At 48.4% G+C, this 14,176-nt stretch overlaps 1 protein-coding gene across 5 annotated transcripts in view; it reads left to right on the top strand.

The window, feature by feature from the left end:
* Positions 1-12,292: 12,292 nt before the first annotated feature.
* LOC123181458 (armadillo repeat-containing protein 7) overlaps positions 12,293-14,176 on the top strand; it is an 11,528-nt gene continuing 9,644 nt past the window's right edge. For 2 of the 5 annotated variants that reach the window (XR_006491736.1, XM_044593716.1), the window contains exons 1-5: positions 12,297-12,749; positions 12,856-12,892; positions 13,352-13,425; positions 13,536-13,629; positions 13,754-13,836. Coding sequence is in view for 2 of the 5 variants with exons in the window: in XM_044593716.1 (XP_044449651.1) it covers positions 12,678-12,749; positions 12,856-12,892; positions 13,352-13,425; positions 13,536-13,629; positions 13,754-13,836 (360 nt within the window). In the remaining 3 variants the exon portion in view is untranslated. Of the gene's footprint in view, positions 12,750-12,855; positions 12,893-13,351; positions 13,426-13,535; positions 13,630-13,753; positions 13,837-13,955; positions 14,139-14,176 lie in introns of all 5 variants that reach the window. The other 3 variants (XR_006491737.1, XM_044593715.1, XR_006491738.1) reach the window with 2 other exon arrangements.

Below are 14,176 nucleotides of genomic sequence, written 5' to 3'. Positions count from 1 at the left end.
TATCCAGAGACTACAGAAGTTTTGCACCGCCAGCCAGGACATCCGGCCCCCAGCCCAGACATCCAGCTCCTCCCGAAAGCCCGGAAATCCGGCCCCTTCGCCGGACATCCGACCCCGCCTATCCAGTGACTACAGAAGTTTTGCACCGCCAGCCCGGACATCCGGCCCCCAGCCCGGACATCCGGCCCCTCCTGAATCCCGGACATCCGGCCCGACGCCCGGACATCCGGCTCCGCCTGTCTGCGCACAGTAAAGGGCCGAAGCCCATGTACCTCTTCGCCTCCCTAGACTATATATACTCCATCCCCTTCCTCTTTCTAGGGTTAGCAAAGGATTAGCTCATTTAGAGATAGAGCTTTGCTCATCCATATCGGATCTCCTCCTCGAGAGAGACTGCGGCCCCTCTTCGGAGAAGATCACCTTGGATTCAAGACCCCCTCTTGGGTGGCCCCCATCAAGACCTCCTTACGGAGAAGAACCGGTTACCTTTGTATCGTCCTTTGTTGGATTTGGATCTTGTATCTTACCTTTGTATTCATCGATCTAGCGCATGTGTGATCTATTCTTGTCGGTTGAGTGATTTCTCTCGTGTTTCCCCTTGTGTTCATCACGTTCTTCGTAGGGACCCGCTCCTTTCGTGAAAGATCGGCCACCTAGGGTTCCGCCCTACATCATCTTGGTATCATGAGCCACGTTGATCATGATTTCGGAGCCCCCTCTCTTTGTTTTCTAGCTTAATTTTGTTGTTTTTCGTCCTAATCCGAAAATTGCCCCACAAAAATAGCCCCAATTTTTTTTGTGATTTGTTGGTGTGATGAAGTTTTGTTGGATTTGATCCGCGGATTTCGTGTGTTGCAGGTAGATCTAGCTTTCCCCCCATCTTTTCCCCAAATTCCATCCACAAAATCTCCCGAATTTTGCCCCAGATTTGACCTGTCCACGCGGTGTTCTTCGAGTTCATCCACGGATCCCGAGCCCGGACATCCGGCCCGACAGCCCGGACATCCGGCCTGCCCCGAACATCCGGCCATCAGCCCGGACATCCGGCCCCTGACAGCAAAATTTCCATCCCCCACTCCGTTTACCGCCTAACCCTCGCCAAATTTTGTCCCGGTGCCCACATACACTTCCGCATACCACCACCACTTCCGATAGCACCACCATATAGCCTTTCCCGCTATCAACTCTGACAATTTTGACCCGTTTTGCTTTGAGAATTTGAGTTGTGGTTTCCGTGTCCTATTGTGTTTCGGCTATCTAGGTACGGTTCGGCATCAACATCACCACCGCTCATCTTCGCCAACGACTACTACGAACGGCTACATCACTTTGGTATCACTTTCACTTACTATCATCTTGGTATCGTGATATCATCATACTCTCTTGCATTTGCATTGATAACCCCATGGCCTTACTTTTGCGTAGCTTACCCATCGAGACTAGCCTTTGAGTATTGCCGGCAACGTGACTTGTGCACATTAGTGGTCATACTTCCCATAGCTTACATACCATCATCGTGTTACATACCTTGGTATCATCTCTTGTGTCACAAAGTTGTCTTCGCATACACAATTGCTATCTTGGTTCGTGAAGCATTGCATGAGAAAAGAGCTCAAATAACAAAGAGCCAAACAAGCTTTTAAGCAAAAGGGAAAGATAAGCAAAGAGCTTATAAGCAAGAACCATAGCATCATACAACATTAAGATTGTCATACTCGATCATCTTGGATCAAAAGCATAGAAACATCATACATATAGCATACTTGGGATAGAAGTCGTTGCATTTTTGCTTAGTAGGTTGTGCACAAGCTCGTATCCGCCTATTGTGCAATCGTGCTAGCGTCTCTCTAGTGTTGTGCAACAAGAGCATCTTGGTGGTTTCCACATTTTGGCTCATCCTTGGTTGCTCAACCCCACTTATCTATTTGCGTGTGTGTTTCCGTGTACCATATCTTGCTATTGGTCTACTTGTTGCATTTACAAGTCGCGAATCTTTTCCAACATTATTGAGTCTCACTTACAATTACATCAAATTTTTGTGCCACCATCCTAACCAAGCTCCACCATAAGCTTTTACTTGTGTAGGTGTGAGAACCGACAAGAATTGGTACCAATTGTGCTATTTCCTTGCTACACATTGGAGTGATCTTTGATCCATTTTCAACACCGGTCAAGGTACATTTGGTATTGGTTCTTCTCTTTCTCCCACTCATAATATCTTTGTTTGGAATGATGGATAGGCCAAGTACTTCTACCAACCCACTCTTCTTGGAGCAAGACGACGACATGTCATCCTACGTCACCAAGACTCAACTATTTGGTGCACATCGGGCTTTGCATCTGTGACGCCCGAATAATTAGACTACAGTAATTCCTTGCTAATGATGCCACGTCACCTCTATCACTGTAGTTAATCTCGGGTTAGTTCAAAACTGATTCAAATTCAAAATTAAATTAAAGGCAAACAACAAAAGTTTTCAAACGTTAAAACTAAAATGTTCTATATGTGCCACATAATTCATAAGTAAATATGGTGAAGAAACCACTTTGTTATAAAATGCTTAAATGCTTAAAAATAAATAAAACAACAACATAACAATTATTAAAAGCCTTTTATAATTTATAAAATGTTAAACTACTTTCTATGGGGTAACCAAATTGTAGCGGTAGTATTATATTTAGTAATGCTAACTTAGAGACTATTTTTATAGTTTATAAAACTAAACATAAAAGGAACCAGAAATAAAATAGAAATAGAAAAAAAACAGAAACAACCACCCCTGCTGGGCCAAGTGGCCCAGCTGGCCACTACACCAGGCCGGCCCAGCCTGGGGCCTACTTACCCCCCCAACCCTAACCTAACTGCATGCTACCACCCACTCCCCCGATTCTCCCCACTCCCTCTCGCGCCGCCGCACACCGAGAACAGAGGCGAGGCGCCTCAAGCCCGAGCCCGAGCACCTGACCCCCCTCGCAGCCTCTCCTCCCTTTGTTCGCTCCTGCTCCACCTCGTCGCCCCTGGACCTCCACCGAGCAGCAAGCAGGAGCCGCCGCTTCCCATCTTCCCTCTCTACTTCCGCACGCCGCCTGCAGCTCCTCGTGCCCGCTCGACCCCGTCGCTCGTGGCTGGCCTCACCCAATCCCGCACCGGCCGTGCCCGGCCGCCCCGGCATGCCCGCGCCTCGCCGGCGTTGCTCCTGTCCGGGGCCGCACCCTGCTCCCCCTCGGCGCGTCGTGCACCTCATGTAGGTGGCGCCCACCGCTCGTTTGGTCGCCGGAGAGCGCCTCCGGTGGGCCACCGTTGCCTCTGCTGGTCGCCGGCGTGCACCAGCACGCGCATGCGTTAGAATCTGGCTAGTATCTTGTGACGCGTGGGCCCGGGTCAATAACTGTTTAGTTAAGCACTAATCCAGCCGCTAACTCCCACTGAAATCGAACCCCACCGTCCTAATTAACATCACTGGGGTTAATTAAAAGTTTGATAAATAGATCACTCAATGACAAATGGGGTCCGCTGCTTAGTGTAAATGTTAAATCAGTGTAAAATTACCAAAGAGAATGACATGCGGGCCCCCTGTACACTGTTCGCGGTTTGACCAGTCAACGGTCCAGTCAAATGTTGACTGGACAGTTGACCAGGGCCCCACCGGTCAGCCTCTGTGCTGTTCTGCTGGGTACCTTTTCGAGTACACCTAGGAAATTACTTTTAAAATATTTTGATAAATAATTTAAACAACTTATAGAAAATTTATTAAAACTTTGAAAATTAATATTAAATAATCCGTAACTCGGATGGGAAAACTTTGTACATGAAAGTTGCTCAGAACGACGAGACGAATCCGGATACGCAGCCCGTTCGTCCGCCACACATCCCTAGCATAGCGAACATGCAACTTTCCCCCTCCGATTCACCTGTCCGAAAACGCGAAACACCGGGGATACTTTCCCGGTTGTTTTCCCCCTTCGCCGGTATCACCTCTTACCGCGTTAGGTCACCCCTAGCACTGCGTATCACCATGTTATGCTTTGTGTTGCTTTGATTGCTCTGTTATTTATTATGTTACTTCTTTCCGGTAGACCCCGAGACTGCCGGCGACCCCCAGTTCGACTACGGTGTTGACGACCCTTCCTTCTTGCCAGAGCAACCGGGCAAGCCCCCCCCCCTTGATCACCACATATCGCCTATTCTTCTCTATCCTGCTTGCATTAGAGTAGTATAGCATGTTACTGATTTCGGTTAATCCTATTCTGTTGCATAGCCTGTCATTGTTGCTACAGTTGTTACCCTTACCTGCTATCCTACTGCTTAGTATAGGATGCTAGTGTTCCATCAGTGGCCCTACACTCTTGTCCGTCTTCCATGCTATACTACTGGGCCGTGCTCACTTCGGGAGGTGATCATGGGTATATACTATATACTTTATATACATGACACATGTGGTGACTAAAGTCGGGTCAGCTCGTTGAGTACCCGCAAGTGGTTCTGATGAGGGGGCTGAAAGGACACGTGGCTCCATCCCGGTAGAGGTGGGCCTGGGTTCCTGACGGCCCCCGACTATTACTTTGTGGCGGAGCGACAGGGCAGGTTGAGACTACCTAGGAGAGAGGTGGGCCTGGCCCTGGTCGGTGTTCGCGGATACTTAACACGCTTAACGAGATCTTGGTATTTGATCCGAGTCTGGCCATTTGGTCTATACGCACTAACCAACTACGCAGGAACAGTTATGGGCACTCGGCGTCGTGGTATCAGCCGAAGCTCTTTTTTACGTCAGCGACTGAGTGGCGCGCGCCGCATTGGACCGTAAGCTCGCGCTTGTATTAAGGGGGCTAGGTCTGCTTCCGGCCGCGTACGCAACGTGCAGGTGTGCAATGGGCGATGGGCCTAGACCCCTGCGCGCATAGGATTTAGACCGGCGTGCTAACCTCTCTGTTGAGCCTAGGTGGGGCTGCGACGTGTTGATCTTCCGAGGCCAGGCATGACCCAGGAAAGTGTGTCCGGCCAAATGTGATCGAGCGTGTTGGGTTATCTGGTGCACCCCTGCAGGGAATTTTATCTATTCGAATAGCCGTGTCCCTCGGTAAAAGGACGCCCCGGAGTTGTACCTTGACCTTATGACAACTAGAACCGAATACTTAATAAAATACACCCTTCCAAGTGCCAGATACAACCCGGTGATCGCTCTCTAACAGGGCGACGAGGAGGGGATCGCCGGGTAGGATTATGCTATGCGATGCTACTTCGTGAACTTACCATCTACTCTCTTCTACATGCTGCAAGACGGAGGTGGCCAGAAGCGTAGTCTTCGACAGGATTAGCTATCCCCCTCTTATTCTGGCATGTTGCAGTTCAGTCCACCGAAATGGCCCTTTACACATATACCCATGCATATGTAGTGTAGATCCTTGCTTGCGAGTACTTTGGATGAGTACCCACGATTGCTTTTCTCCCTCTTTTCCCCCTTTCCATTCTACCTGGTTGTCGCAACCAGATGTTGGAGCCAGGAGCCAGACGCCACCGTCGACGACGACTCCTACTACACCGGAGGTGCCTACTACTACGTGCAGCCCGCTGACGACGACCAGGAGTAGCTTAGGAGGATCCCAGGCAGGAGGCATGCGCCTCTTTCGATCTGTATCCTAGTTTGTGCTAGCCTTCTTAAGGCAAACTTGTTTAACTTATGTCTGTACTCAAAAATTGTTGCTTCCGCTGACTCATCTATGATCGAGCACTTGTATTCGAGCCTTCGAGGCCCCTGGCTTGTATTATGATGCTTGTATGACTTATTTATGTTGTAGAGTTGTGTTGTGATATCTTCCGGTGAGTCCCTGATCTTGATCGTACACATTTGCGTGCATGATTAGTGTACGGTCGGATCGGGGGCGTCACAACATCAAGAACAACTTGCTTTGGGCGACCGCATTGACAATCTCGCCACCGACCTACGACAATCCGAGCAACGTACAAGAGACTACTTCGACACATCCATGAGTTCCCTCAAAGAAGATATCCGAACCATGATGGTCCGCTCTTCTACAACTTCGTCCTCGTCAAGACGGAGCCGCTCAAGTCGACACTCCGAAGACACCCTCTCCGGTTCAAGTACACCGACATCGAACACTCTTCGTCGTACCGCGCGTCAAGACCGTCAAGCTAACCGCAATCCTCTACACGACACCGACTCTCAAGCACATCGACATCGTCAAAACCAAGCTGCTTTCGCACGAGCACAAGAATGGCAACGCCAACGACAACAAGAACAAGAGGAGCGAGCGCGACAACATCAAGATGCACAAGACGCCGAGGCGCAACGTCAAGAACAACAACTACGTGAAGCTCAAGCACTTGAGGCGCAACGTGCCCTTCAAGATTCAAGTTGTGCCGTAGCCAATCGAGGCCGACAAGCTCGACTACATCAAGAAGCACTTCGCGACGAAGCTCAAGAAAGGATTTTCCAAGCACGTGTGCATCGACAAGCTCCTCGTCAAGATAGACAAGCTCCTACTCAAGCGAGACAAGAACGTCAAGTCCATCGAGAGCAAGAAGACAATGGACCCCTCCTCGCCAAGAGCAACATGAGGTCGACAACCCTCCTCGCCAAGAGCAACATGAGGAAGACAACCCTCCTCGCCAAGAGCAACATGAGATTGTCAATCCTCACCGACATGGGCGTCATCATCCCCGACCCCAACACAATGACGAGCAACGATATGGCAAGCTAAAGTTCACCATGCCCAAGTTTACCGGAAGCAATGACCCCGAAGAATACATATCATGGGCATTGAAGGTTGAAAAAATCTTCCGCTTGCACAACTACGAAGAAGAGAAGAAGATCGCAATGGCATCCCTCGAATTCCAAGACTACGTCCTCATTTGGTGGGAACAAGTCATTGAGCGCCAAGTGGCAAGAGGTGAACCACCCATCACCACTTGGGCACAAATGAAGGATGTCATGAGGGCACGATTCGTGCCAAACTACTACAACCGCGACCTCTTCAAGAAACTCCAACAACTCAAGCAAGGAACCAAGAGCGTTGAAGAATACTATAAGGAAATGGAGATTGCCATGATACGAGCCAATGTCAAAGAAGATGATGAGCAAACTATGGTGCGTTTCTTGAATGGACTCAATCACCCTATCAAGAAGATTGCCGACTTCCAACCATACTCGAACCTCATCGAGCTAGTGCATCAAGCTACCAAAGCGGAACGACAAGTACAAGATGACTTCAAGTATGCCAAGTTCTCATCCAAGTCCTATGGCCTCTCCAACAATCAAGCTTCGACGACTCCCACTACAAGCAACGGCGACAAGTCAAGTTACAAGAAAGCTTCGACAAGCTCAAGTCGTCCTCCTACTACAAGCAACTCCAAGAAAGCTTCATCATCATCTACCCCAACCGATGAGACCATAAAGACAAGTTCCATCAAATGTTTCACATGCGGAGGCCGAGGCCACAAGTCCTTCGAGTGCACAAACAAGCGCACCATGATCCTCAACGACGACGGAACCTATGACTCCATGAGTGAAGGAGAAATGGAAGCCCTTGAGCAAGTGGCCATGCACCGACAAGTGAACATTGAAGAAGAAGATGATCACATCTTTTGTGATGAAGACTCAAGTCCCGCTCTTGTTGTCTCCAAGATCTTGACTCTTCAACATCAACAAGACGAAGATCAAAGATGCCATATTTTCCACACAAAGGCCGGCATCAATGGACGGTCCGTTAAGGTCATCATCGATGGAGGTAGTTGCCATAACTTAGCAAGTGAAGAACTATGCTCCAAACTCCAATTGGTCAAGATGAAGCACCCTCACCCCTACAAGGTTCAATGGCTAAGCGACACCGGCACCATCCATGTCGAGCATAGAGTACAAGTCTCTTTCAAGATCGGCGCCTATGAAGACACTTTGGAGTGTGATGTCCTTCCGATGACCGTGTGCCACCTCCTTCTTGGACGGCCATGGCAATTTGACCGACGTGTCATTCACAATGGACGTACAAATCACTATAGCTTCAAGATGAAAGGGAAAGAGTTTGTGCTACGTCCTATGTCTCCAAGCCAAGTGCTCACCGACAAGCAAAACACCCATCGTGGAGAGAATAGTGAGAGAGCGAACCACCAAAAAGAGAGTGAGCGCCACAAGCCCAAATTGAGTGCCTCCACGATGAGCGACAAGAAAACCTTAGTTCTCTTTGCCACCAAACGTGAGATGAGAGAAGTGTGTGAGAACCCATCAAGTGTCCTACACTATGTCCTATTGTGCAAGGACGAGGCACCAAAAACTAACAACTCTCACAATCTTCCTCTAGTGTTATCTTCTTTATTGCAGGAATTCCAAGATGTTTTCCCCTATGAGCTACCTCCGGGTCTACCTCCACTACGAGGCATTGAGCACCGAATTGATCTCATCCTCGGAGCGCCGCTTCCAAACAAAGCTCCCTACCACGTCAACCCCGAAGAAACCAAAGAAATACAAAGGCAAGTAAAGCATCTCATAGACCATGGTCATGTGCGTGAAAGTTTGAGTCCTTGTGCCGTACCGGTCATTCTTGTGCCAAAACGAGACGGTAGCTTTCGCATGTGCTCCGATTGTAGACCTATCAATGCTATCACCGTTCGATATAGGTACCCCATTCCATGCCTTGATGATATGCTTGATGAACTTTGCGGTGCCACTATCTTTTCCAAAATTGATCTTAAAAGTGGTTACTATCAAATCCGCATACAAGAGGGTGATGAATGGAAAACCGCTTTCAAAACAAAGTTTGGTCTATATGAGTGGTTAGTCATGCCTATGGGTTTATCGGAAGCACCCGGTACCTTCATGCGTCTTATGCATTATGTGTTTCGCCCTTACATTGGTGAATTTGTTGTTGTCTACTTTGATGACATCCTCGTTTTTAGCAAATCTCTCAAAGAGCATGTCACCCACCTTCGCACCGTGCTACAAACTCTTCGAAAAGAGCAACTTTATGCTAATATGGAAAAATGCCTATTTGGCGTCGATAAGCTTGTTTTCTTGGGTTTCGTAGTATCTTCTACGGGTGTTCATGTTGATGAATCTAAGATCAATGCTATTAAAACTTGGCCCCAACCAACCAATTTGCAACAAGTGCGTAGTTTTCTTGGTTTAGCCGGTTTCTACCGTAGATTTGTGAAGGATTTTAGCACCATTGCTTCACCTTTGCATGCTTTGAGTAAGAAAAATGCACCGTTTGTTTGGGGAACATCCCAAGATATCGCTTTCAATGAGCTTAAGAATTTGCTTACTCATGCCCCCGTGCTTGCATTACCCAACTTTGACAAACCTTTTGAAATTCATTGCGATGCTAGTGGTAATGGCATAGGAGGTGTGTTAACACAAGAGAAGCGCCCCATTGCATACTTTAGTGAGAAACTCTCCGGAGCGCAACTCAATTACCCCATCTATGACAAAGAGCTATATGCTTTAGTGCGAGTTTTGTATGAATGGAAACATTACCTTCGCCCTCATGAGTTCATCATCCATACCGACCATGAAACACTTAAATACCTTAAGGGTCAAACTAAGTTGAACAAGCGTCATGCTAAATGAAGTGAGTTTATTGAGTCTTTTCCTTATGTCATCAAGTATATTAAAGGTAAGGAAAATGTTGTGGTGGATGCACTTTCCCGTATATGCATGCTTGTCACTCAACTTGAGTTCAATGTCATTGGTTTTGAGCACATAAAAGACTTGTATGAGCATGATCCTACATTTTCTATTCCTTATGCCAAGTGTTTGACGCATACTTCTTGGGATCGATACTACATCAAAGATGGATATCTTATGAGAGCTAACAAACTTTGAATTCCCGAGTCCTCTCTTCGCTTGTTGCTTTTGCAGGAATCTCATGGAGGCGGACTCATGGGACACTTTGGACGCGACAAGACATTTGCTACGCTCTCCAAGAACTACTTTTGGCCCAAGATGTTTCGCGACGTCAATCGCTTCACCAACCGATGCTCTACATGTCGCAAAGCTAAGTCTAAAGCCCACTCTCATGGCCTCTATATGCCACTTCCAATTCCATATAAACCATGGGAAGATATTAGCATGGACTTTGTGCTTGGTTTGCCTAGAACCAGAAATGGCAAGGATTTCGTTTTTGTTGTTGTGGACCGATTCTCCAAAATGGCTCATTTCATTCCTTGCAACAAGAGAGACGATGCTTCACATGTTGCAAATTTGTTTTGTAGGGAAATCTTGCGACTTCATGGAGTGACAAAGACGATTGTCTCGGACCACGACGTCAAGTTCTTGAGTTACTTTTGGAAGACCTTGTGCGCCAAGCTCGGAATCAAGCTTTTGTTCTCTCGGCATACCATCCACAAACCGACGGCCAAACGGAGGTGACGAACCGCACGCTCTCCACTCTACTACGCGTGTTGATAAAGAAGAACATCAAGAAGTGGGAGGAGTGCCTACCTATCGCCGAGTACGCCTACAACCGTGCAAGACATTCGACTACCGGCAAGTCCCCCTTCGAGGTCATCTATGGCTTCAACCCATTGTCACCATTGGACATTCTACCTCTACCGCTACAAGAGCGCACAAACATGGACGCGAGTGCCCGAGTCAACTTCCTCAAGAAGATGCATGAAGATACAAGGAACACCATCGAGCGCCAAGTACAACGACTCACGACCAAGCTCAACGTCAACAAGCATCCCATGATGTTCAATGTTGGAGATCTTGTGTGGCTACACCTTCGCAAGGATAGCTTCCCCAATGAACGCAAGTCCAAGCTACTACCCCGAGCCGATGGACCCTTCAAGGTGCTTGCACGCTACAACAACAACGCATACAAGATCGACATCCCACGCGACAAGTACTCCGTGAGCGACATCTTCAACATCAAAGATCTCTCCCCGTACCATGGTGATGAGGATTTCGATCCGAGGTCGGATCTTTCCCAAGGGAGGGGAGATGATGCGGAGCATCCTACGATCATCCCCATGGACCTACCATCGTCTCATCAAGAGCCAAGAGGACCCATGACACGAGCATGAGCTAGAGCTCTCGAGAACGAGGTGACTTCCTTCCTTAGTGATATCACATATGATCCACTCGAGACATGGCTACTACCTAAGTCCGATATACCATGCATGATCAGGTGTCAAGAGGACCCTCACGAAGATGCATGTGAAGACGGACAAGCCGCCAAGTCCATGGATGAAGAGAACCAACGGAAACGGGCAAGTTCACCTTCCAGGCCCCGGACATCCGGCCCCTGAAGATACCAACAACAGCAGCAACCCAGCCGCAGAAGTGCTACAAGGCCCGGACATCCGGCCCCATGCCCCGGACATCCGGCTCCTCCCGAAAGCCCGGAAATCCGGCCCCTTCGCCGGACATCCGACCCCGCCTATCCAGAGACTACAGAAGTTTTGCACCGCCAGCCAGGACATCCGGCCCCCAGCCCAGACATCCGGCCCCTCCTGAAGCCCCGGACATCCGGCCCGACGCCCGGACATCCGGCTCCGCCTGTCTGTGCACAGTAAAGGGCCGAAGCCCATGTACCTCTTCGCCCCCCTAGACTATATATACTCCATCCCCTTCCTCTTTCTAGGGTTAGCAAAGGATTAGTTCATTTAGAGAGAGAGCTTTGCTCATCCATATCGGATCTCCTCCTCGAGAGAGACTGCGGCCCCTCTTCGGAGAAGATCACCTTGGATTCAAGGCCCCCTCTTGGGTGGCCCCCATCAAGACCTCCTTACGGAGAAGAACCGGTTACCTTTGTATCGTCCTTTGTTGGATTTGGATCTTGTATCTTACCTTTGTGTTCATCGATCTAGCGCATGTGTGATCTATTCTTGTCGGTTGAGTGATTTCTCTCGTGTTCCTCTCGTGTTTCCCCTTGTGTTCATCACGTTCTTCGTAGGGACCCGCTCCTTTCGTGAAAGATCGGCCACCTAGGGTTCCGCCCTACATCACAAAACCTATCAACATGAAATCTAGTTTTGAAGATCTCGACACGAGGAATCCAATGGTGAAAACGGTTCGAGATTTGGACGCACGGTTTAAGAGATAAACCGTTTTGAATAAACGGATCTACGAAAAAAGAAAAAACTCACAGGTACTCCTTAATTTAATTATTAGTGATTTCGCGTATTCGCTGCCGGCGGAGCGAACCCAGCGAGAGCGATAGATGATGGGCCGTATGGGCTGCTGGTCTTCGTGGCCACTGGAGTGAACGAGGTCACCGTCGCCTTGTGCTAAAAAATAAAATGGTCGCCGTCCGATACGTGATGCACGGCCAGCGGCGTCCGACGTCCCTCTGACGGAGAAATAGCTACGCTAGCTAGACGATCTCGTTCCGAGAGGCGCCGCCCTTTCCCGTCCCTCCCCGCGACGTGCCGCACCACCCCCTCACCGGGCCCTCCAGTTGCCGCTTCCCCTCCCCTCCCCGCTCTCCAGCTCGCCGCGGCACCTTGCTCCGCTGCCTCCTGCCGGTCCACCTCCTCTGTCCCTCCCGCCCCTCCTCTGTCTCGGCCCCCGCTGCATCTGCAAGCAGCAGCACATTGCGCACTGCTGACTGACGTGAGGAATCGTCTACGCTAAAATAAAAGAGCGAGGAATCGTCGCCGGCGACGGCGAGCGACCGCGCACGCCGGAGGCAGCTGGAGGGAGGAAAGGGACTGCGGAGAGGAGATGTTCACGAACGCGCAGCGACAGGTCGAGCGCACTGGCCGCGGCGGCACTCCGAGAGACCAGTACCTTCAGGTTCGCCTCCTCCCCGTCTTCTCAGTCGGGGATCGCCCGGGGTCTGCTAATTCCTCCCGCGATTGTTATAACTGGTTAACGTACTCGTAATCACGAATTTCCTCAGGATCTTGTGACCCAGTTCCAGGACTCCACGGATGAAGGTAAAAATATGTTGGCTGATTCGTTCTTCTTTCTTAGGCTTGCACCAGGGTCAAATTTCTGCCTTTTTCTACTAGAATTCGGTGTATTGGTTTAGGTGGAACTGAAATCAGAAGCTGAGTTCAGTTGGAATTATCGTAGAAATCGTTGTCAGCAGATTGTGCTGCGAAACTGAATTTCGTCGCCACTCAGTAAAGACCACTGTATTGGGGCCAAAACAAACAACTTAATGAAGTAGTGAAGTTCCAAACGACACATTCTAAGCAAAACAAAAGGGGTTGTAAGGTTGATGCATAGGCTCTAGTGACGCTGTCGACTAGACAGCACATCAAAGGTTTGGGAATTATCATATGGTATGAAGATAGCTCCACTTTGTCGGTGAAACACCACAGCTTCAGTGTTATTTACTGTATCATATTATGTGCTCACCAAATTCATCAATTTATTTATTTTTGTTTCAGGGTACAAGGAGAGAATTGTTGCAAACTTGTCAAATTTCGCATATGACCCTTATAACTACGCCTTTATGCGCCAGGTTGATGATTCCACATGCCTTTTGTTTCGGTCAATTGCTGCATTTTTTTGTCAGCACTGTTCTGGTACTTTCCTATTCAATGAGACGGTATATATGTTCTGTTCTCTCAGCTGAATATTCTCGAGTTGTTCTTGGACTGCATTACGGAACCAAATGAAAGACTTGTTGAGTTCGGCGTTGGTGGAATATGTAATTCATGTGTTGGTGAGCAATCTAATGCCTTGAATTCTGCGGAATTTTTTATTATTGTGAAGCATGCAAGGCACTTATTCAACTTATCAAACATATTTTTTCGACGCGGTCATCTTATTTTGTATTTATCGTGCAGATCCAGCAAATGCTTCTGTTATTACTCAATGTGGTGGAATCCCATTGGTTGTACAATGCTTATCTAGCCCAGTTAAGAATACAGTGAGTGTTTCTGAACCTATGAACTGCAATCATAACAGTATAGGTTTTCTTTGTTTTGAAGAATATTTTTTTCTGATTGTTTCCTTCCTATGCATGTAAATTTCCTCTTGATCGATTAGGCTACTTTGGGTGATGTCTAAAACAAAGGTTACTTCGGGAAGTAGGGCTAAAGGAGAGGAGACATGTGAATTGTGGATATTTAGCCAGGGCACCCTCAGTCGCTTGTCTCTCTATTCCATCCATTAAATTCATTGCATACATATCAATCTTTATGTCACTATGTTCTCACTTCAACATATACAGTGAGTGTTTCTGAACCTATGAACTGCAATTATAACAG

This window comes from Triticum aestivum, chromosome 1D (assembly GCF_018294505.1).
Source record: "Triticum aestivum cultivar Chinese Spring chromosome 1D, IWGSC CS RefSeq v2.1, whole genome shotgun sequence".
NCBI classification, from domain to species: Eukaryota; Viridiplantae; Streptophyta; class Magnoliopsida; order Poales; family Poaceae; genus Triticum; species Triticum aestivum.
Note: the sequence above shows the minus strand (reverse complement) of the source record. Positions and strands in the feature narration are given on the sequence as shown.